At 42.0% G+C, this 25,590-nt stretch overlaps 1 protein-coding gene across 2 annotated transcripts in view; it reads right to left on the bottom strand.

Moving 5' to 3' along the window:
* The window catches only part of dnaaf9 (dynein axonemal assembly factor 9), a 94,030-nt gene extending 69,922 nt beyond the window's left edge, over positions 1-24,108 (bottom strand). For both annotated transcript variants that reach the window (XM_042325046.1, XM_042325047.1), the window contains exons 1-8: positions 23,932-24,108; positions 19,732-19,808; positions 18,722-18,847; positions 16,712-16,836; positions 14,294-14,390; positions 7,252-7,358; positions 6,681-6,758; positions 6,466-6,567 (exon numbers count right to left, since the gene is read on the bottom strand). In XM_042325046.1, coding sequence (XP_042180980.1) covers positions 6,466-6,567; positions 6,681-6,758; positions 7,252-7,358; positions 14,294-14,390; positions 16,712-16,836; positions 18,722-18,847; positions 19,732-19,808; positions 23,932-23,987 — 768 coding nt within the window. In that variant the 5' untranslated portion in view covers positions 23,988-24,108. The remainder of the gene's footprint in view (positions 1-6,465; positions 6,568-6,680; positions 6,759-7,251; positions 7,359-14,293; positions 14,391-16,711; positions 16,837-18,721; positions 18,848-19,731; positions 19,809-23,931) is intronic.
* Positions 24,109-25,590: the final 1,482 nt, after the last annotated feature.

Genomic DNA, 25,590 nt, shown 5'->3' with positions numbered 1-25,590 from the left:
GGTTAACATGTTTAAATGTTTTACTCACGTCGGCCACGGAGAAGGAGAGCCCACAGTTTTTGGTAGCGGGCCGTGTCGGTGGCACTGTATTGTCCTCAAAGCACACAAAGAAGTTGTTTAATTTGTCTGGGAGCAACACATCGATGTTTCCGATGGGGCTGGTTTTCTTTTTGTAATCGGCGATTGTCTGTAGACCCTGCCACATACGTCTCGTGTTTGAACCGTTGAATTGCAACTCTACTTTGTCTCTATACTGGGGCGTAGTGGTCTAAGACACTGCATCTCAGTGCAAGAGGCGTCACTGCAGTACCTGCATCAATCCAGCCATGATTGGGAGTCCCATAAGGTGGCGCACAATTGGCCCAACGTCGTCCGGGTTTGACTAGGGTAGGCCATCTTTGTAAATAAGAATTTGTTCTTATCTTCTTTGTGACAGGGGGCAGTATTTTCACGTTCGGATGAAATGCATGCCCAAATTCAACTGCCTGCTACTCATCCCCAGAAGATAAGATATGCATAAGTATTATTAGATTTGGATAGAAAACACTGTGACGTTTATAAAACTGTTTGAATCATGTCTGTGAGTATAACAGAACTTATTTGGCAGGCGAAACCCCAAGGCCAACCATTCAGATTTTTTTTTTGAGGTCACTCTCTATTCAATGTGTTTTCATTGGGAATCCAGATTTCTCAGGGACCTTCTTGCAGTTCCTACCGCTTCCACTGGATGTCAACAGTCTTTAGAAATTGGTTGAGGTTTTTCATTTGTGTAATGAAGAAGTAGCACTGTTCAGAACGAGGGTACGTTAAAAAATACCTAAAGTTGTATTACAAAAGTAGTTTGAAATGTTTTGGCAAAGTTTACAGGTAACTTTTGAGATATTTTGTAGTCACGTTGCTCAAGTTGGAACCGGTGTTTTCTGGATCAAACGCGCCAAATAAATGGACATTTTGGATATACAGTGCCTTGCGAAAGTATTCGGCCCCCTTGAACTTTGCGACCTTTTGCCACATTTCAGGCTTCAAACATAAAGATATAAAACTGTATTTTTTTGTGAAGAATCAACAACAAGTGGGACACAATCATGAAGTGGAACGACATTTATTGGATATTTCAAACTTTTTTAACAAATCAAAAACAGAAAAATTGGGCGTGCAAAATTATTCAGCCCCTTTACTTTCAGTGCAGCAAACTCTCTCCAGAAGTTCAGTGAGGATCTCTGAATGATCCAATGTTGACCTAAATGACTAATGATGATAAATACAATCCACCTGTGTGTAATCAAATCTCCGTATAAATGCACCTGCACTGTGATAGTCTCAGAGGTCCGTTAAAAGCGCAGAGAGCATCATGAAGAACACACCAGACAGGTCCGAGATACTGTTGTGAAGAAGTTTAAAGCCGGATTTGGATACAAAAAGATTTCCCAAGCTTTAAACATCCCAAGGAGCACTGTGCAAGCGATAATATTGAAATGGAAGGAGTATCAGACCACTGCAAATCTACCAAGACCTGGCCGTCCCTCTAAACTTTCAGCTCATACAAGGAGAAGACTGATCAGAGATACAGCCAAGAGGCCCATGATCACTCTGGATGAACTGCAGAGATCTACAGCTGAGGTGGGAGACTCTGTCCATAGGACAACAATCAGTCGTATATTGCACAAATCTGGCCTTTATGGAAGAGTGGCAAGAAGAAAGCCATTTCTTAAAGATATCCATAAAACGTGTTGTTTAAAGCTTGCCACAAGCCACCTGGGAGACACACCAAACATGTGGAAGAAGGTGCTCTGGTCAGATGAAACCAAAATTGAACTTTTTGGCAACAATGCAAAACGTTATGTTTGGCGTAAAAGCAACACAGCACATCACCCTGAACACACCATCCCCACTGTCAAACATGGTGGTGGCAGCATCATGGTTTGGGCCTGCTTTTCTTCAGCAGGGCCAGGGAAGATGGTTAAAATTGATGGAAAGATGGATGGAGCCAAATACAGGACCATTCTGGAAGAACCTGATGGAGTCTGCAAAAGACCTGAGACTGGGACGGAGATTTGTCTTCCAACAAGACAATGATCCAAAACATAAAGCAAAATCTACAATGGAATGGTTCAAAAATAAACATATCCAGCTGTTAGAATGGCCAAGTCAAAGTCCAGACCTGAATCCAATCGAGAATCTGTGGAAAGAACTGAAAACTGCTGTTCAAAAATGCTCTCCATCCAACCTCACTGAGCTCGAGCTGTTTTGCAAGGAGGAATGGGAAAAAATGTCAGTCTCTCAATGTGCAAAACTGATAGAGACATACCCCAAGCGACTTACAGCTGTAATCGCAGCAAAAGGTGGCGCTACAAAGTATTAACTTAAGGGGGCTGAATAATTTTGCACGCCCAATTTTTCAGTTTTTGATTTGTTAAAAAGTTTGAAATATCCAATAAATGTCGTTCCACTTCATGATTGTGTCCCACTTGTTGTTGATTCTTCACAAAAAAATACAGTTTTATATCTTTATGTTTGAAGCCTGAAATGTGGCAAAAGGTCGCAAAGTTCAAGGGGGCCGAATACTTTCGCAAGGCACTGTATATCAACGGAATTAATCAAACAAAAGGACCATTTTTGATGTTTGTGTGACATATTGGAGTGCCAACAAAAGAAGCTCGTCAAAGGTAAGGCATGAATTATATTTTTATTTCTGAGTTTTGTGTCGTGCCTGCAGGGTTGAAATATGCTTCTCTCTCTTTGTTTACTGGGGTGCTATCCTCAGGTAATAGCATCGCTGAAAAGCCTTTTGACATGTTGGCTGGATTCACAACAAGTGTAGCTTTAATTTGCTATCTAGCATGTGTGATTTCATGAAAGTTTGATTTTTATAGTAATTTATTTGAATTTGGCTGCATTTTTACCGGCTTTTGGCCAGGTGGGACGCTAGCGTCCCACATATCCCAGAGAGGTTAACTGACTTGCCTAGTTAAATAAAGGTTAAATAAATAAAAATATATACACACTGACGCTTTGCTTGTTTAATTGCCTTGTGGAGGGAATAACTACACTGTTTGTATTCGATCATGTTTCCAGACACCTTGATTAAATGCTACCATCAATCCACGGTTTCTGGTTAAGGAAGGTTTTAATAGTCACAGTGGGTACAACATCTCCAATGCACTTCCTAATAAACTCACTCACCGAGTAAGCGTATACGTCGATGTATTGCGGAAGTTAGAGTAGCAGTGGTCCACTGTTTTGCTCGAGCGGGTACTTACAATCAATTGTGCAGGTAGAATTTAGGTAGCCTTGTTCTCAAATTAGCATTGTTAAAATCCCCAGCAACAATAAATGCAGCCTCAGGATATATGGTTTCCAGTTTACATAGAGTCCAGTGAAGTTCTTTCAGGGCCGTCGAGGTATCTGCATGGGGGATACACGGCTGTGACTATAGTCAAATTCTCTAGAGAATAGAGAATTCTTTTGGTAGATAATGCGGTAGGCATGTGATTGTAACGAATTCTAGGTCAGGTGAACAAAAGGACTTGAGTTCCTGTATGTTGTTATGATTACACCATGAGTCGCTAATCATGAGGCATACACCTCCTTCCCTTCTTCTTAACAGAGATGTTTGTTTCTGTTGGCGCGACGCATGAAGAAACCTGGTGGCTGTTCCGACTCTGACAACATATCCCGAGAGAGCCATGTTTCCGTGAAACAGAGAATGTTAATCTCTGGAAGGCAACTTGTGCCCTAATTTCGTCCACCTTGTTTTCAAGAGACTGGACATTGGCAAGAAATATGCTCGGGAGCGATGGATGGTGTGCTTGCCTTCTAAGTCTGACCAGGAGGCCTCTCCGTCTGCCTCTTCTGCTGCAACCGTGTTGTTTTGGGTCAGCTTCTGGACCCAGATCCAATGTCCAGGGTGGAGGTCCGAACAAAGGCTCCGCTTCGGGAAAGACGTATTCCTGGTCGCAATGATGGTAAGTTGACGTTGCTCTTATATCCAATAGTTCTTCCTGGCTGTGTAATAACACAAGATTTTCTGGGCTAATAGTGTACGAAATAACACCGACGACCATCTCTGTCGGCGCCATCTTGCTATTATTATTGCTATATATATATATATTTTTTTGACATATTGTATTAAACTGAAATATGTAATAAACCCTGTTTGATTGATATCTATCACATCTGGTCAGACTTTTGCCATTCTAATGCTTATAAGCTTTGTTATTATTTATTGTCATGTATTAAACTCTCCAGATTTTCCTGGTTTTAATACAACTGAAATAACCGTTTGACACATGGAACTAGAAAGCACTGAATTAAGTGATGTGTGTTGTCATTTGTGTAAATAGGAGGCCTCTTTGTCCAACAACTTTCAACATAATTCTATGGGAAAGCTGTCCAGTCCTGGTGCTTTTCTCTGTGTGTGTGTTTTCACACTATCTAATATTTATTCTTGGGTGATCTCTGTTTTTAATGACAATCGTCTGCTGATAGCGTTCTCATTTCTCTTTCCTCAAAATGGAGGTAACACATGATCTCTGAAGTAGTCTGGTGAAATGGTTTCTCCAAAGAAAGGTATCCCATACAGTACATGTCTGAGCAGAAGCTCTCCATATACACGCTCTCGCCACCAAAATACTTCACGGACATACAGGATTGAAATGAATGCTTCCAGCTCATCAACAGACAGATCCCAGGCAGTCTCTCCTTGCTCCCTGTGCACCTCAGCCACAGTATGTGCTGTAGCATGTTCACGTCACATAAACAATGAAAGCAGGCGAGAGTGTTGCGGATGTACTTTTGTGCTTGAGATGTAGAGCGTGCTCTCTCAGTGATGACATTTTGTACTGATAATCGGCCCGTAGCATTGTCACCGGCTGGTTCTATCCAAATGGTGAGTCCCTTCCTTTCTCCTGTCTCACCATTTCATTTAATTGCGGCCGTTCTGGCTTTTTTTGCGCTTAGGCCTTGGATGTGCAGGTTCAGGCTGATGCTCAGAATCAGAAGAATAATCAGATGTCATGATTCATTTCTTCCCCACCATTTTCAATCTGATCTTGTAACAGCGCTAACGCAGCACGGGCATCAATTCGTCTTGGTCTTCTTGCCATTGTAAATTATGCAAGCTCTCATTGTGAAGCCTACTCCCAGTAGGCCAGAGTAGACTGACTAGACTGCTGTGATTCGGTGAACTGATATAGGGTACATACCATTTTAAGATGAGGTATATAATTAGAATGGATCAATTCAATAGATTAAATTGATGATGACATAATGCTGCATCGTTCGCTTCGTCTCGCTCATCCATTCTCCCCCTTCCTCCCCCATCATACTTTACTTTATTTATGTAATCTGTTGTTATATATGTGATATTAGTTTCGTTCTGTTCCGAGACAATTATCCGGGTGATTATCAAGTGGGCACGGCACCTTCCACTGTTGGGAGAAGGAGCGAAGCAGGCCCTACTGTCGGAAAGAAGAGGGGCAATGGGGAAAACCCTTAAAAAATATATTTATGACATACACTCCTAAAACTGGTTATAGTTGTGTTTGTGATATTAAGATTCTAACACTGACAGTGTGTTATATTCACTACTGATCAAAAGTTTTAGAACACCTACTCATTCCAGGGTTTTTCTTTATTTTTACCATTTTCTACATTGTAGAATAAAAGTGAAGACAATAAAAAATATGAAATAACACATATGGAATCATGTAGGATCCAAAAATGTGTTAAACAAACCAAAATATATTTTATATTTGAGATTCTTCAAAATTCCCTCTGCCTTGATGACAGCTTGGCACACTCTTGGCATTCTCTCAACCAGCTTCACCTGGAATGCTTTTCCAACAGTCTTGAAGGAGTTCCCTCATATGCTGAGCACGTGTTGGCTCAATTTGGTTGAGTTCGGGGGATTGTGGAGGCCAGGTCATCTGATGCAGCACTCCATCACTCTCCTTCGTGGTAAAATAACCCTTACACAGCCTGGAGGTGTGTTGCATAGACTGAAAAACAGCTTTTATCTCAAAGCCATCAGAGTGCTAAACAGCCATCACTAACTCAGAGAGGCTGCTGCCTGCACTTAGACCCAATCACAGGCCACTTTAAAAAAGGGATCACTAGTCACTTTAAACAATGCCCCTTTAAATAATGCCACTTTAATCATGTTTACATATCTTACATTACTCATATCACATGTATATACTGTACTCTATACCATCTACTGCACCTTGTCTATGCCGCTCGGCCATCGCTCATCCATATACTTACATATACATATTCTCATTAACCCCTTTAGATGTGTGTATTAGGTAGTTCTTGTGAAATTGTTAAATTACTTGTTAGATATTACTGTACTGTCGGAACTAGAATCACAAGCATTCGCTACACTCACATAAACATCTGTTGACCATGTGTGTGTGACCAATAACATTTGATTTGACTGCTTTAGCGGTTCTAGTGTTAAGTTACCTCCCCTGCCTGAGCCTCAGACAGTTCCAGGATAGACAGATGGCTCTCGATGTCAAAGCTGGAGAAGAAACTGCTCCACTGCTTCTCAAACAACACCAGGTCCTGGAAGAGACACCATACCAGAGTCAGTGTGGCCGTCACAACACGCTGGTCCAACGGTCCTGTTCCAACATCTACTCACAGGTGTGTGGTGCGTTCAAGCTCAGAATGGTTACCTCAGTCAGCAGGTTGTCTAGGGACACAGGGTCCAATCTGGTGTAAGTCTGCCACAGCTTCTCACTAATGTCCATCAACTGGAACACACAGCAACAGTACACACATCCAGTCAATCATTTCCGAGAAGTAACCCAAACTCCTTGCTACGGCCAAATGCAACGCCACGCCCACAGTTTCTTTTCTGCAATGAGTCTGGATCCGAGTACCTCTCCGACGATTATTATAATGCAAACACATTCTAACCGTTCGGATTGGTCCCAGACAGATAGGTTGGGCCAGAGCCAGAACACAAGTGGGTAAAGCAGTGTTTAGAAAATGTGTCATTGGCTTTGATACTCTGATTGGTTAGAGATTATCCAATTGCTGATGACTTTGTTTTGTACAACGCCCCTCGTGACCACAAATGTCTAAGACTGAAGTATGTAGCGAATTTAGTTTGAGTCGTCAGGCAACTATTCTGTACCACTCAAATGAAATGGAGATGTAATTATTTTACTAACTATTCAGCCATGGACCTAAGGTTAGACAATTTCCCCCTACAATTTGTATTAGTAATATGGAGTGAGGTACCTTGTATTTCATGGTGAAGAAGCTTCCTCCACCGATCCCCTCCAGGGCGAAGGCCTGAATGATGGGCCACTTCTCTATCATAAACATGTCAAACGTCTGGATGTGGCCTGAAACAGCACAGTTTCTCATTTACATATAAACACTACACATCCCAAATCGTCACACTATAAAACAAGTTGCTGGTTACAGTTCAATTATGTTACAATTGTTCAATTAGTTGTTTGCTTCATTACATAAGTGGAACAATAGAAGTCACGTCGGAGGCTGTTAAGCAATTACTGGTTACCAAGGAAGTAGTTATAGAGGAGTAATTACTGGTTACCAAGGAAGTAGTTATAGGGGAGTAATTACTGGTTACCAAGGAAGTAGTTATAGAGGAGTAATTACTGGTTACCAAGGAAGTAGTTATAGAGGCGTAATTACTGGTTACCAAGGAAGTAGTTATAGAGTAGTAATTACTGGTTACCAAGGAAGTAGTTATAGAGTAGTAATTACTGGTTACCAAGGAAGTAGTTATAGAGTAGTAATTACTGGTTACCAAGGAAGTAGTTATAGTGGAGTAATTACTGGTTACCAAGGAAGTAGTTATAGAGTAGTAATTACTGGTTACCAAGGAAGTAGTTATAGTGGAATAATTACTGGTTACCAAGGAAGTAGTTATAGAGGAGTAATTACTGGTTACCAAGGAAGTAGTTATAGTGGAGTAATTACTGGTTACCAAGGAAGTAGTTATAGTGGAATAATTACTGGTTACCAAGGAAGTAGTTATAGAGTAGTAATTACTGGTTACCAAGGAAGTAGTTATAGAGTAGTAATTACTGGTTACCAAGGAAGTAGTTATAGAGTAGTAATTACTGGTTACCAAGGAAGTAGTTATAGTGGAGTAATTACTGGTTACCAGTAGTTATAGAAGTAATTAGTTTAGTTATAGTGGAGTAATTACTGGTTACCAAGGAAGTAGTTATAGTGGAATAATTACTGGTTACCAAGGAAGTAGTTATAGTGGAGTAATTACTGGTTACCAAGGAAGTAGTTATAGAGTAGTAATTACTGGTTACCAAGGAAGTAGTTATAGTGGAATAATTACTGGTTACCAAGGAAGTAGTTATAGAGGAGTAATTACTGGTTACCAAGGAAGTAGTTATAGTGGAGTAATTACTGGTTACCAAGGAAGTAGTTATAGTGGAATAATTACTGGTTACCAAGGAAGTAGTTATAGAGTAGTAATTACTGGTTACCAAGGAAGTAGTTATAGAGGAGTAATTACTGGTTACCAAGGAAGTAGTTATAGAGTAGTAATTACTGGTTACCAAGGAAGTAGTTATAGTGGAGTAATTACTGGTTACCAAGGAAGTAGTTATAGAGGAGTAATTACTGGTTACCAAGGAAGTAGTTATAGAGGAGTAATTACTGGTTACCAAGGAAGTAGTTATAGTGGAATAATTACTGGTTACCAAGGAAGTAGTTATAGAGGAGTAATTACTGGTTACCAAGGAATACCCTTTTCTCATGTATTAAGTGTGTTTGTTATCCTGTGTTATCATTTACTTAGCTAGTAAATAAATAATTAAACCAATTTGAGTATCAAATCAAATTGTATTTATCACATGCATAGACCTTACAGAGAAATGCTTACTTACAAGCCCTTAACACTATTTTTTAATCTGCATTGTTGGTTAAGCATAAAACAGATAAGTAAAAATAACAAATAATTAAAGAGCAGTAGCAAAATAACAGTAGTGAGGCTTTATACAGGGGGTACCAGTACAGAGTCAATGTGCGGGGGCACCGGTTAGTCAAGATAATTGAGGTAATATATACATGTAGGTACAGTTAAAGTGACCATGCATAGATAATAAACAGAGTAGAATCAGAGTAAAATAGGGAGTGGGGTGTACAGTGCAAATAGTCTGGGTAGCCGTCTGATTAGCTGTTCAGGAGTCTTATTGCTTGGGGGTAGAAGCTGTTAAGAAGCCTTTTGGACCTAGACTTGACGCTCTGGTACCGCCTGCCGTGCAGTGGCAGAGAGAACAAGTCGATGACTAAGGTGGCTGGAGTCTTGACAATTTTCAGGGCGTTCCTCTGACACCGCCTGGTGTAGAGGTCCTGGACGGAAGGAAGTTTAGCCCCAGTGATGTACTGGGCCGTAAGCACTACCCTCTGCTGTGTCTTGCGGTCGGAGGCCGAGCAGTTTCCATACCCGGCAGTGATGCAACCCGTCAGGATGCTCTCGATGGTGCAGCTGTAAAACCTTTTGAGGATCTGAGGACCCATGCCAAATCTTTTCAATCTCCTGAGGGGGAATAGGCTTTGTCGTACCCTTTTCACAACTGTCTTGGTGTGCTTGGTCCATGATAATTTGTTGGTGATGTGGACACCAAGGAACTTGAAGCTCTCAACCTGCTCCACTACAGCCCCGCCGATTAAAATATGGGTGTGCTCTGTCCACCTTTTCCTGTAGTCCACAATAATTTGTCTTGATCACGTTGAGAGAGAGGTTGTTATCCTGGCACCACACGGCCTATAGGCTGTCTCATCGTTGTCGGTGATCAGGCCTACCACTGTTGCGTTCTTGGTAAACTTAATGACGATGTTGGAGTCGTGCCTGGCCATGCACTCATGGGTGAACAGGAAGTACAGGAGGAGACTGAGCACCCACCCGAGGGGCCCCTGTGTTGAGGATCAGAGTGGCAAATGTGTTGTTACCTACACTTACCACCTTGGGGTGGTAAGTTGCAGAGGGGGGTGTTTAGTCCCAGGATCCTTAGCTTAGTGATGAGCTTTGAGGGTACTATGGTGTTGAATGCTGAGCTGTAGTAAATGAATGGCATTCTCACATAGGTGTTCCTCTTGTCCAGGTGGGAAAGGGCAGTGTGGAGTGCAATAGAGATATCATCATCTGTGGATCTGTTGGGGCGGTATGCATATTGGAGTGGGTCTAGGGTTTCTGGGATAATGGTTTTGATGTGAGCCATGACCAGCCTTTCAAAGCACTTTATGGCTACAGACGTGAGTGCCACGGGGCGGTAATCATTTAGGCAGGTTACCTTGGTGTTCTTGTACACAGGGACTATGGTGGTCCGCATGGAACATGTTGGTATTACAGACTCAGTCAGGGACAGGTTGAAAATGTCAGTAAAGACACTTACCAGTTTGTCAGCGCATGCCTGGAGTACACATCCTGGTAATCCATCTGGCCCAGCGGTCTTGTGAATGTTGACCTGTTTAAAGGTCTTACTCGCATTGAATACGAAGAGCGTCATCACACAGTCATCCGGAAAAGCTGATGATCTCATGCATGCTTCAGCGTTGCTTGCCTCAAAGCGAGATTAGAAGTAATTTAGCTCGCCTGGTTGGCTCGTGTCACTGGGCAGCTCGCAGCTGTGCTACCCTTTGTAGTCTGTAATAGTTTGCAAGCCCTGCCACATCTGACGAGCGTCGAAGCCGGTGTAGTACGATTCAATCTTAAGTCTTGTATTTACGATTTGCCTGTTTGATGGTTCGCCGGACGGCATAGCAGGATTTCTTATAAGCGTTTGGGTTAGAGTCCCGATCCTTGAAAGCGGCAGCTCTACCCTTTAGTGCTCAGTGCGAATGTTGCCTGTAATCCATGACTTCTGGTTGGGGTATGTACATACAGTCACTGTGGGGACGACGTCCTCGATGCACTTATTGATGAAGCCAGTGACCAACGTGGTGTACTCCTCAATGCCATCGGAAGAATCCAGGAACATATTCCAGTCTGTGCTAGAAAAACAGTCCTGTAGCTTAGTATATGCGTCATCTGACAACTTCTTTTTTGAATGAGTAGTGACTTATCGATGTTATTCATTTTGTTTGTTCTGTTACTCTCTCTCTCAATCTCTGTATGAGTAGTGGCTTCCTGCTTTAGTTTTTGCTTTCAGCAGGAATAGAATTATGTTCAGATTGCCAAATGGAGGGCGAGGGAGAGCTTTGTATACGTCTCTGTGTGTGGAGTAAAGGTGCTCTAGAGTTTTGTTTCGCCTATTTGCACATTTAACATTTCTTTTTTATTTTACCTTTATTTAACTAGTCAGGTCAGTTAAGAACACATTCTTATTTTCAATGACGGCCTAGGAACAGTGGGTTAACTGCCTGTTCAGGGGCAGAGCAACAGATTTGTACCTTGTCAGCTCGGGGGTTTGAACTTGCAACCTTGCGGTTACTAGTCCAACTCTCTAACCACTAGGCTACCCTGCCGCCCCTGGTAGATATTAGGTATAACGGATTTAATTTTCCCTGCATTAATGTCCCCGGCCACTAGGAGCACCGCCTCTGGATGAGCGTTTTCCTGTTTCCTTATGGCCTTATACAGCTCATTGAGTGAAGTCTTAGTGCCACCATTGGTTTGTGGTGGTAAAAAGATAACTACAAAAAATACAGATGAACACTCTCTAGGTAGATAATGTGGCCTACTGCTTAACATGAGATATTCTACCTTAGGCGAGAAAAACCTTGAGACTTCCTTAATATTAGATGTTGCTTACAGCTGTTGTTTACAGCTGGGGCACCCCTTGTCTTACCAGAGGCAGCTCTTCTATATTACCGACGCAGCGTAAACCCCGTGTGACGTAGAAGTCCGTCACCGGCCGCGGGCAGCATTTGGTCCTTTAACACACATATTCATCACTCCTCCGTTATCAGATAAGGTAACAATGTGGGTCGACTCCCTGCTCCGTTATCAGATAAGGTAACAATGTGGGTCGACTCCCTGCTCCGTTATCAGATAAGGTAACAATGTGGGTCGACTCCCTGCTCCGTTATCAGATAAGGTAACAATGTGGGTCGACTCCCTGCTCCGTTATCAGATAAGGTAACAATGTGGGTCGACTCCCTGCTCCGTTATCAGATAAGGTAACAATGTGGGTCGACTCCCTGCTCCATTATCAGATAAGGTAACAATGTGGGTCGACACACAAGTTAACTTCTCTGTCTTAATACATACAATTCACACTTACGTAAGTGTCATATTTGTTTGTTCTGTTACTCTCTCTCTCTCAATCTCTGTAGCTTCCGGGTATGCTGGATAAGGACCCGGGCTAAGGGAATTGGGCGGACTTTGTCGTGCCTGTCCCGAATAGCCCATTAATATAAATGGGCATATTGAAAGACACTATGTCAGTAGTGATATAACATTTCCAAAATTACATTGGGATATTGTTTCATAAAAAACGAGTTGCAATGTATATACTTTAGTACGTTTAGTGAATGGAAAATGTAGGTTTGAATAGGTAATTGCATAATGAATTAGTGTTAATTGTTCTAATGGGAGGGGCTTCCCCAACAAAAGGAGCCTCTCTTTCAGTTCATGGAGAGCCATTTTGGATTGAGCTGTAGATGGGGCAGCATTGTGTTTAGCTGTCCCATAAGGTATATGTTTGATGTCAGTACTGTTGTTTTGTTCAGGAATCACTTTGTAATTAAACACCCTGAAGCACAGAAGAACTTTGGCGGCTCCGCCATCTTTTTATTTAGATAGAGGTTAGGTTTTCCAGTATAGCCTTCTGGCCTACTCTACGTGATAGAGGTTAGGTTTTCCAGTATAGCCTTCTGGCCTACTCTACGTGATAGAGGTCAGGTTTTCCAGTATAGCCTTCTGGCCTACTCTACGTGATAGAGGTTAGGTTTTCCAGTAGAGCCTTCTGGCCTACTCTACGTGATAGAGGTTAGGTTTTCCAGTAGAGCCTTCTGGACTACTCTATGTGATAGAGGTTAGGTTTTCCAGTATAGCCTTCTGGCCTACTCTATGTGATAGAGGTTAGGTTTTCCAGTATAGCCTTCTGGCCTACTCTACGTGATAGAGGTTAGGTTTTCCAGTATAGCCTTCTGGACTACTCTACGTGATAGAGGTTAAGTTTTCCAGTATAGCCTTCTGGCCTACTCTAGGTGATAGAGGTTTGGTTTTCCAGTATAGCCTTCTGGCCTACTCTACGTGATAGGGGTTAGGTTTTCCAGTATAGCCTTCTGGACTACTCTACGTGATAGAGGTTAGGTTTTCCAGTGTAGCCTTCTGGCCTACTCTACGTGATAGGGGTTAGGTTTTCCAGTATAGCCTTCTGGCCTACTCTACGTGCTAGAGGTTAGGTTTTCCAGTATAGCCTTCTGGCCTACTCTACGTGATAGGGGTTGGGTTTTCCAGTTTAGCCTTCTGGCCTACTCTACGTGACACCCCGCCAGCTGTCGTCGTTCTATCCTCCATGTCGTCGTTCTGCCACGACTCGGTGAAACATTATAGTCTTTAATGTCCCATTGGTTGGATATTCATGAACGTAGCTTGTCTATTTTGCTATCCAATGATTGTACGTTGGCTAATAGGACTGATGGTAGAGGCAGATTACCCAGTCGTCGTCGGATCCTTACAAGGCACCCCGACCTATGTCCTCGATATCTCCGTCTCTTTCTCATGCGAATGACGGGGATTTGAGCCTTGTCAGGTGTCTGAAGTAAATCTTTCGGCTCCGACTCGTTAAAGAAAAAATCTTCTTCTAGTTCTTCTTCCAGACGGTGGCGGAAACATTATGTACAAAATAAGTTACAAATAACACTAAAAAACACACACAGTAGCACAATTGGTTAGGAGCCCATAAAACAGCAGCCATCTCCTCCGGCGCCATTCTGCAACTTAGGTCTTTACTGAATCCGTACTGAATCATAAGTAAGGCTGGGGTTTTTGCAGATGCAGGAGGTTACGACTGTTCAGAATGATGATATGATATGAGGTTATGAATAATACGTTGACCGTTTTATGGATGTAATAGGTAAAGACCTTCAGAATTTAATTTGGGAGATGGTAACAACCGCTCTCGTGGTGCCCCAAATCGTAATGAGTTAATTGTTACATGATTAATTTAAATCAGGTAACAAATATAGTTGATTAAATAAATAACAGTCATCAGATTAATGAAAGTAAAGTCACGACACGTAACAAAATGTGGGAAAAGTCAAGGGGTCTGAATACTTGCCAAAGGCACTGTACATGTAACATGTACTATGTAATGTAATCTCTGTAACTATACTGTACCCTGGGTGCTGTAAGGAACTCCAATACGGCTGCAGTCTTGAACCATGCTCACAAAGCTGGAGATCTTAAACTCCTCCGCTGCTTCCTCGTCTTCATACTGCAGGGGGAGATGAGGGGGGAAACAAAGAAGGAGTTGGAGGGTTGAGAACAGGAGTGAATATAATTAACATCAACATTCAATTTAGACATACCAGTGTATCTGCTTGGTTAAGGATACAAATATAAATGCATTTCTATTAATTAAGTAATCTAATTAAAACAAAAATATTGTTATTTATTTATTGATCAATTGAACATTTGGATGAGAACTTACAAGTGTGATGGTAGTAAGCTAACCTCTGCCTGGGTAAGACAGTCTATGTGGTTATAGTAGTGAACTAACCTCTGCCTGGGTAAGGCAGCCTATGTGGTTACAGTAATAGCTAACCTCTGCCTGGGTAAGGCAGTCTATGTGGGTATAGTAGTGAACTAACCTCTGCCTGGGTAAGACAGTCTATGTGGTTACAGTAATAGCTAACCTCTGCCTGGGTAAGACAGTCTATGTGGTTACAGTAATAGCTAACCTCTGCCTGGGTAAGGCAGTCTATGTGGTTATAGTAGTGAACTAACCTCTGCCTGGGTAAGACAGTCTATGTGGTTACAGTAATAGCTAACCTCTGCCTGGGTAAGACAGTCTGTGTGGTTATAGTAGTGAACTAACCTCTGCCTGGGTAAGGCAGTCTATGTGGTTACAGTAATAGCTAACCTCTGCCTGGGTAAGACAGTCTATGTGATTACAGTAATAGCTAACCTCTGCCTGGGTAAGACAGTCTATGTGTTTACAGTAATAGCTAACCTCTGCCTGGGTAAGACAGTCTATGTGGTTATAGTAGTGAACTAACCTCTGCCTGGGTAAGGCAGTCTATGTGGTTACAGTAATAGCTAACCTCTGCCTGGGTAAGACAGTCTATGTGGTTACAGTAAGAGCTAACCTCTGCCTGGGTAAGACAGTCTATGTGGTTACAGTAATAGCTAACCTCTGCCTGGGTAAGACAGTCTATGTGGTTACAGTAATAGCTAACCTCTGCCTGGGTAAGACAGTCTATGTGATTACAGTAATAGCTAACCTCTGCCTGGGTAAGACAGTCTATGTGTTTACAGTAATAGCTAACCTCTGCCTGGGTAAGACAGTCTATGTGGTTATAGTAGTGAACTAACCTCTGCCTGGGTAAGGCAGTCTATGTGGTTACAGTAATAGCTAACCTCTGCCTGGGTAAGACAGTCTATGTGGTTACAGTAAGAGCTAACCTCTGCCTGGGTAAGGCAGTCTATGTGGTTATAGTAGTGAACTAACCTCTGCCTGGGTAAGACAGTCTATGTGGTTACAGTAAGAGCTAACCTCTGCCTGGGTAAGACAGTCTATGTGGTTACAGTAATAGCTAACCTCTGCCTGGGTAAGACAGTCTATGTGGTTACAGTAATAGCTAACCTCTGCCTGGGTAAGACAGTCTATGTGGTTACAGTAAGAGCTAACCTCTGCCTGGGTAAGGCAGTCTATGTGGTTATAGTAGTGAACTAACCTCTGCCTGGGTAAGACAGTCTATGTGGTTACAGTAAGAGCTAACCTCTGCCTGGGTAAGGCAGCCTATGTGGTTACAGTAATAGCTAACCTCTGCCTGGGTAAGACAGTCTATGTGGGTATAGTAGTGAACTAACCTCTGCCTGGGTAAGACAGTCTATGTGGTTACAGTAAGAGCTAACCTCTGCCTGGGTAAGGCAGTCTATGTGGTTACAGTAATAGCTAACCTCTGCCTGGGTAAGACAGTCTATGTGATTACAGTAATAGCTAACCTCTGCCTGGGTAAGACAGTCTATGTGATTACAGTAATAGCTAACCTCTGCCTGGGTAAGACAGTCTATGTGATTACAGTAATAGCTAACCTCTGCCTGGGTAAGACAGTCTATGTGTTTACAGTAATAGCTAACCTCTGCCTGGGTAAGACAGTCTATGTGGTTATAGTAGTGAACTAACCTCTGCCTGGGTAAGGCAGTCTATGTGGTTACAGTAATAGCTAACCTCTGCCTGGGTAAGACAGTCTATGTGGTTACAGTAATAGCTAACCTCTGCCTGGGTAAGGCAGTCTATGTGGTTATAGTAGTGAACTAACCTCTGCCTGGGTAAGGCAGTCTATGTGGTTACAGTAATAGCTAACCTCTGCCTGGGTAAGGCAGTCTATGTGATTACAGTAATAGCTAACCTCTGCCTGGGTAAGACAGTCTATGTGGTTACAGTAATAGCTAACCTCTGCCTGGGTAAGACAGTCTATGTGGGTATAGTAGTGAACTAACCTCTGCCTGGGTAAGACAGTCTATGTGGTTACAGTAATAGCTAACCTCTGCCTGGGTAAGACAGTCTATGTGGTTGCAGTAATAGCTAACCTCTGTTTGGTTCATGCAGTGTATGGAGAGGTTCCTCCAGTGGGAGACGTAGGGCAGCAGGTAACTGTAGTTGATTGGGTTACAGTACAGGTGGACACTCTCTGCCTTGATCAGCACGATCACATCTGGAGATGAAGAGAGACCAAGAGACGGGTCTAAATGTTAACGAGCCAAAACAACACACAGAGTAAGACAGCATTAACAACACACTAGAACACATACGTTGTCATCCCTAAAGCACCCTATTCCCTGTATAGTGCACTACTGTTAACCAGAGACCTATATGCACTATATAGAGAATAGGGTGCCATCCGGGATGTAGACCATTAGAAATATTAATCACTGGAGCCAGGAGCGCTTGTTGAGAACCATCCAACATGTGTGAAGTAGTATGCATATACTGATCCTAACCCCATAACCCCTACTACTGACTATATACTAATCCTAACCCCATAACCCCTACTACTGACTATATACTGATCATAACCCCTACTACTAACTATACTGATCCTAACCCCATAACCCCTACTACTGACTATATACTGATCCTAACCCCTACTACTGACTATATACTGATCTTAACCCCATAACCCCATAACTGACTATATACTGATCATAACCCCTACTACTAACTATACTGATCCTAACCCCATAACCCCTACTACTAACTATACTGATCCTAACCCCTACTATTGACTATATACTGATCATAACCCCATAACTGACTATATACTGATCATAACCCCTACTACTAACTATACTGATCCTAACCCCATGTTGCTGATGGTGAAATTGATATTCTAACACAGGAATACCTAAATCTACCCGCATTAGTAGTATGCATATACTGATCTTAAAACCCCATAACCCCTACTACTGACTATATACTGATCATAACCCCATAACCCCTACTACTGACTATATACTGATCATAACCCCATAACCCCTACTACTAACTATACTGATCTTAACCCCTACTACTGACTATATACTGATCATAACCCCATAACCCCTACTACTGACTATATACTGATCATAACCCCTACTACTGACTATATACTGATCATAACCCCATAACCCCTACTACTGACTATACTGATCATAACCCCTACTACTGACTATATACTGATCATAACCCCTACTACTGACTATATACTGATCATAACCCTACTACTGACTATATACTGATCATAACCCCATAACCCCTACTACTAACTATACTGATCCTAACCCCTACTACTGACTATATACTGATCATAACCCCATAACCCCTACTACTAACTATACTGATCCTAACCCCTACTACTGACTATATACTGATCATAACCCCATAACCCCTACTACTGACTATATACTGATCATAACCCCATAACCCCTACTACTAACTATACTGATCTTAACCCCTACTACTGACTATATACTGATCATAACCCCATAACCCCTACTACTGACTATATACTGATCATAACCCCTACTACTGACTATATACTGATCATAACCCCATAACCCCTACTACTGACTATACTGATCATAACCCCTACTACTGACTATATACTGATCATAACCCCTACTACTGACTATATACTGATCATAACCCCTACTACTGACTATATACTGATCATAACCCCATAACCCCTACTACTAACTATACTGATCCTAACCCCTACTACTGACTATATACTGATCATAACCCCATAACCCCTACTACTAACTATACTGATCCTAACCCCTACTACTGACTATATACTGATCTTAACCCCATAACCCCTACTACTGACTATATACTGATCACATGGAACTCTCTGCCACCTCAGGTAACTGATTAAAGAACACCTTACGGCATGACGGGGACTGTGGAGACACAGACATGTTTATATATTTGCGTATTGTATGATGTATATTATTGATTCTATTTGTTGTGTTTTGCTTCCTATTTGGACCACAGGAAGATTAGCCGCTGCCTTGGGGGATCTTATTGAAATACTAAACCCCATAACCCCTTCTCCTCACCATCTAGCACCTCCTCAGGGAAGTCCTCCAGAATGTGCTCCAGGTTCAGCTGGTTCTTCCGGTACAGTCCGTAGAACAGGTAGTTGGCCAGCTCACTGCAGCCCTCATTATACCTGCTGTCAATCCCTGCAATATGAACTAACATGTCAAATCATGCTGAAATCAAATAAAACAGGGAAGTTAATGACTACAACATAGCTGAAGCATCATCTGTATAAAACAGGGAAGTTAATATGACTACAACATAGCTAAAACACCATCTATATAAAACAGGGAAGTTAATATGACTACAACATAGCTAAAACACCATCTATATAAAACAGGGAAGTTAATATGACTACAACATAGTTAAAACACCATCTATATAAAACAGGGAAGTTAATATGACTACAACATAGCTAAAACACCATCTATATAAAACAGGGAATAGTGTACAAAACATGAAGAACACCTGCTCTTTCCAACAGAGACTGACCAGGAGAAAGCTACTGTATGATCCCTTCTTGATGTCACATGTTAAAGCCACTTCAATTAGTGTAGATGAAGGGAAGGAGTCGGGTTAAATCATGTTTTTTAAGCATTGACACAGGATTGTGTATGTGTGCCATTCATAGATTTTAGTGCCTATGAACGGGGTATGTTAGTAGATGCCAGGCACACCGGTTTGTGTCAAGAACTGCAAAGCTGCTGGGTTTTTCACGCTCAATAGTTCCCCATGTGTATCAAGAATGGTCCAGCACCCAAATGGAAACATTGGAGTCAACATGGGCCAGCATCCCTGTGGAACGCTTGACACCGAGGAGTCCATGTCCCGACGAATTGAGAGCAAAGGGGGAGGTGAAACTCAATATTAGGAAGGTGTTCCTAATGTTTGATATACTAAGTGTCTAAATAATAATATCTCAAGACAGTTTACTGCGTTCAAGCAATGTTTAATATATTGTCATGTTGTCAAATCCAACTTCCTAAGAATGAATGTGACTCCAGTATTGAGACAGAGCTGGACTCACCCAGAGAGCAAAGAATCCCATCAGGGCTGGCTTCCCCCTCCCACAGCAGTGACTGGACATGGCGCAGACGGGAGCAGCTGAAAAAGACAAACACAATATAACGTAGATACAGTAGGTGCCATTGATGCCAATTTGTCAAAATACAAATAAACCTCCACCATATGAACCATACAATTAGATAGAAGCCAGTGCCCTTGGAGCAGAAATTGGACAAAAGGCTATCAGTCCGACGGCGAGAAAGAGGAAATGTCATGACTCGAAAGTGGGGGAAAATGGTTCTAAGTACAAACCTTCATCGCCTGAATACAAGCCAGGGAATATTACTTCTAAATTTAGTTTATCACTTGAGCATTTTGAGGATGTTGGATCCCATGGGTCTGCTGGCTCTCTTGAGAATCATGAGATGGAGCCAGGATGAAGGCCTTCCTGTGGCAGCAGGTGTGGTGGTACAGATTTACAACGTTTGCCCTGAAAATCCTACCAGAAATGATTTTGGAATGGTAGGAGTGTGTTTTTTGGAAAAAGTGGATCTATCCTTTTTGGCCGACCAAAATGTTGTTTCAAGTTGGGTAAAGGACAAACTGAGAACTGTTACATCTGTCAAAGTTTAGAGAAGTGGATTTGTTTAGATGTTTTTGTCTATCCTCCACCCAGAGGCAGGAAGCGATCTGCGTCAGGCGTCTCGGGACTCAACTGGTGTCATGTTTGGGGTGAAAGTAAGGCGGTATGGTCCCGTAAAACATCACAGTTAAACGTGTATTGTGTAAAAAAGCCGTGCGGCTTGGCGGGGTTCTGGAGGAGTCTTGACCTTAGCCCCTCCCGAGTCTGTACTGCAGTTGCAGCGATGGGACAAGACTATCAATTGGGGAGAAAAACTGGGGTAAAAATAACAAAAATAATCATCATTTCAAACCATGTTTACATTTGTATACAATCACGTCTCTATTATGCGTGAGTAGGTTTGTCCAAACTTTTGACTGGTACTGTATATATATATATAAACCTTTGATGTTTTATTGTTGGACATAATAGACTGTGAAAACACTAGGAAATCAGCTCCAAGTGATTATAATTTAAGAAATCTGTTCCCAAGTGAATACTATATATACATACAGTACCAGTCAAAAGTTTGGACACACTTACTCATTCCATGTTTTTTATTTATTTTTTACTATTTTCTACATTGTAGAATAATAGTGAAGACATCAAAACTACTAAATAACTATGATTACAGAGATCCTATTGAATGAATAAGGATTCTATATATAATTCTATGATTAGGCCCCCAGAGATCCTATTGAATGAATAAGGATTCTATATATAATTCTATGATTAGGCCCCCAGAGATCCTATTGAATGAATAAGGATTCTATATGTAATTCTTGATTAGGCCCACAGAGATCCTATTGAATGAATAAGGATTCTATATGTAATTCTATGATTAGGTGCGTGCACATATATGATTAGGTGCGTGCACAGGTCCCGTACGTGCTTTGTTGTCCAGAGTAGGGCGCAGATCAAAGAAGTGATCACTGGGGGGGCATTGAGTGTGGAGGTGGATAAGATGAGAAATAACATTTCTGGTGGTGTGTCGGTTGCCGTTTGGGGAGACTCAAATCCGGTGGAAATGGTAAGATGGAGGCTACACGGTCTTTCTTGCTGAGCTTCAATATGGAGTTTCTAACGAATAAGGTCTGGCTAGGGTATATTTGCTATTCGGTGAGGGCGTTTATTCCGAACCTGATACGGTTGATTAGGTGCCAAGGATTTGGATATGTGGCAGCAGTATGTAGAAGGGAGATCCCAGAATGTGGAAAGTGTACAGGAGGGCATTTATTTTATTTTACCTTTATTTAACTAGGCAAGTCAGTTAAGAACAAATTCTTATTTTCAATGACGGCCTAGGAACAGGGAGTGTGAAGTTGGGGTTGAGGACACTGTGGGGCGCCCATGCAGCTGGGGGTCTGAAGTGCCCTGTACGAGAGACAAGTTGAGATTGCCAGAGTTCGAGTGGGGAAGACTTTCATATGCTGAGGCGGTAAGGAGAGTAGAGGATAGCCCAAGGATGAAGGATTTGACTGGGAGCCTCCAACTGCAGGGATGGAGCAGAAATCACAGAAGAAAGATGTGATAGTTGAAACAGCAGATAAATATTTGGGTGTGAGAGTTTTTGGGTGTGAGAGTTTTGGGTGTGAGAGTTTTGGGTGTGAGAGTTTTGGGTGTGAGAGTTTTGGGTGTGAGAGTTTTTGGGTGTGAGAGTTTTTGGGTGTGAGAGTTTTGGGTGTGAGAGTTTTGGGTGTGAGAGTTTTTGGGTGTATTTGGGAGAGTTTTTGGGTGTGAGAGTTTTTTGGGGGTGTGAGAGTTTTGGGTGTGAGAGTTTTTGGGTGTGAGAGTTTTGGGTGTGAGAGTTTTGGGTGTGAGAGTTTTGGGTGTGAGAGTTTTTGGGTGTGAGAGTTTTTGGGTGTGAGAGTTTTGGGTGTGAGAGTTTTGGGTGTGAGAGTTTTGGGTGTGAGAGTTTTTGGGTGTGAGAGTTTTGGGTGTGAGAGTTTTTGGGTGTGAGAGTTTTGGGTGTGAGAGTTTTGGGTGTGAGAGTTTTTGGGTGTGAGAGTTTTGGGTGTGAGAGTTTTGGTTGTGAGAGTTTTGGGTGTGAGAGTTTTGGGTGTGAGAGTTTTGGGTGTGAGAGTTTTTGGGTGTGAGAGTATTTTTTTGGGTGTGAGAGTATTTGGGTGTGAGAGTTTTTGGGTGTGAGAGTTTTGGGTGTGAGAGTTTTGGGTGTGAGAGTATTTGGGTGTGAGAGTTTTTGGGTGTGAGAGTTTTGGGTGTGAGAGTATTTGGGTGTGAGAGTATTTGGGTGTGAGAGTTTTGGGTGTGAGAGTTTTTGGGTGTGAGAGTTTTGGGTGTGAGAGTTTTGGGTGTGAGAGTTTTGGGTGTGAGAGTTTTGGGTGTGAGAGTTTTGGGTGTGAGAGTTTTGGGTGTGAGAGTTTTTGGGTGTGAGAGTTTTGGGTGTGAGAGTTTTTGGGTGTGAGAGTTTTGGGTGTGAGAGTTTTGGGTGTGAGAGTTTTTGGGTGTGAGAGTATTTGGGTGTGAGAGTTTTTTTTGGGTGTGAGAGTTTTGGGTGTGAGAGTATTTGGGTGTGAGAGTATTTGGGTGTGAGAGTTTTGGGTGTGAGAGTTTTTGGGTGTGAGAGTTTTTGGGTGTGAGAGTTTTGGGTGTGAGAGTTTTGGGTGTGAGAGTATTTGGGTGTGAGAGTATTTGGGTGTGAGAGTTTTTGGGTGTGAGAGTTTTGGGTGTGAGAGTATTTTTGGGTGTGAGAGTATTTGGGTGTGAGAGTATTTGGGTGTGAGAGTATTTGGGTGTGAGAGTATTTGGGTGTGAGAGTTTTTGGGTGTGAGAGTATTTGGGTGTGAGAGTATTTGGGTGTGAGAGTTTTTGGGTGTGAGAGTATTTGGGTGTGAGAGTTTTTGGGTGTGAGAGTTTTGGGTGTGAGAGTTTTGTGCAGCAGATCTACAGGAAGTTGAGAGCAGGTTTTCCATCCTCCAAGGACAACGGCCTGGTGTAGAGTCGTTTTGGGCTAAAGTAGTGGGATGGGGTTTTGGGGATAGTGTATAGGTAAGATGCAGGGTTAGATGTTTGTGTCATTTAAATTTTCCACCTTCTACCTTTTTTCGTATGATCAAAATGTGCAATCCGCACTCAGACCTGCGAAAGGCAGAAATAGCAACACAGCATCTAACCTGCGAAAGGCAGAAATAGCAACACAGCATCTAACCTGCGAAAGGCAGAAATAGCAACACAGCATCTAACCTGCGAAAGGCAGAAATAGCAACACAGCATCTACAGTAAATAAGAAAAAAGACAGTAAAAAGGTGCAACGTAGATGAATCTATCCGCAATGCACATTCTCACAGTGCGACTTTGATTGAATTCCTAGGCAATTGACGCTAGCAGCTAACTAGTCTAGCTACAATCAATCGATTAGTTAGCTTAATATCTAGCCGATCCAATGTCCTAGTCAAACATGGCGAGATAGCTAACAGTAGTTTTCAAGCAAACGTCAAAACGGTTGGCTAGCGTTAGCTAACTCAACTGCCGAGCAACGTAAAGAAACAACACATCTGCAGCTAAATATTTATAGCTAAGCTAGCTAGCTTCATCACATCCCTTTTCGGTAAACAAGATAGCGTCAGAAATGGACGTTACCTGACAGCGGGGCTCATACACGGGAATTGACCGTTCGCCCTGCGGATACAAGACATGTTTATTAGCAACCGTCGTTATGGCGTTTTGAAAATAACGGGTTTTTTTTGGAATCCGCCGATATTTGATCAAGGCGCGAGCACCACTGCCGTCATTGTGTTCCTTAGCGTTGCTGCTATAGACCTGTCGACGGCATAGCAACCGCCTGGACCATTACACATTTAGGGGAGTAGCTTTTTAAAACACAGTCACATTTAGGCTTAACAACATGCAATTACATTAGTTATGGCTGGTATTAGACATATATCATTAAAGAGCATACCTATTTTTTTTGAGGGGGGGGGGGTATTAGTTGTTTCAATATAGAAAAGGATGTAATCTACATATTGGAATCCCCCCTTCCTACACCACAGCAGCAGTCGATGCAACCCTGTTAGCCCTTGATCAGGACTCTCACAGTTCCATTAGACGCAGGACTCTTCTGTAGGTGGGAACATGCATCGCTTGTGGTACGGTTTTCATATCGGAGAGAGATGTGTTTTTTTTTTTAAATAGGCTAAATTGATACACAGGGTTAGTGTTCCCATGTTACAGAGCTTGTTTACGGAAGACAGAGTGGACTAACCTATCTGCGTCTCTCTAAACACCTGTGTGTATGTAACAGATGTGATCCTTACTCTCTCTCGCACTGGGTAATAAAGAACAGAAGCCCAGCCAATGGTTCCAGATTATCTGTAGTTTGTTTTGATACAAATATATTACATATGTCGTTTATGACTCGAGTGCGTGTATGTCAATATCAGACTGGGGATTTACAATCAATAATTGAACAATTACAAAAATATTAGAATACAATATGTATAAATACTTCATAAAAAGATTGCACATTATATATGCAGTTCTAGATGCTCTTGATGGCTGTAGAAAAACACCTGTAATTAGCAGGGAGCTAATATGCCCATTGCATTTAGAGCATGTTAACAAACTCTTCTTACAGCAAAAATACATACAAAAGCACATTACAGGAAGATCACAATATCTAACGGGTATTGTACACACACACTACGTGTACAACACAAACATTAAGGACACCTGCTCTTTCCATGTCAGACTGATCAGGTGAAAGCTATGATCCCTTATTGATGTTGCTTGTTAAATCCACTTCAACCAGTGCAGATGAAGGGGAGGAGACAGGTTAAAAGAAGAATTTTGAAGCCTTGAGACAATTGAGACATGGATTGTCTTCGTGTGTCATTCAATCAAGCGTCTGTGGGTGGTATTTAATGTCATGGGGCTGCTTTTGCACCACCTATGTGAAGCTAGCCACAATAATGATTAGCTACACTTGTAGACTCTGCGGATCGCCTTCAAAATAAAAGTCCTGCATTGAAACTGACACAAACAAACACAAATACTGGATAATGCTAAACAAGGTTAAAAAAAATGTTGTTGTTTTTTTATATAAAAAAAATACATATCCATTTCGCTACACCTGCAATAACAACTGCTAAAAACGTGTATGTGACCAATACAATTTGGTTTGGTGTATGATTTCAACAAAAGTCAATTTGACCAAAACATTTAAATCAGTTGAAATCGCAGAGTGGATGTATTAGACTTGCATTGGGGGCATACTGTATTTATTTTACAGCCTTGCCTATG

The sequence above is a fragment of the Oncorhynchus tshawytscha genome, linkage group LG08 (assembly GCF_018296145.1).
Source record: "Oncorhynchus tshawytscha isolate Ot180627B linkage group LG08, Otsh_v2.0, whole genome shotgun sequence".
NCBI classification, from domain to species: domain Eukaryota; kingdom Metazoa; phylum Chordata; class Actinopteri; order Salmoniformes; family Salmonidae; genus Oncorhynchus; species Oncorhynchus tshawytscha.
The sequence above is the reverse complement of the archived record's forward strand: the minus strand, read 5'-3'. Positions and strand labels throughout refer to the sequence as shown.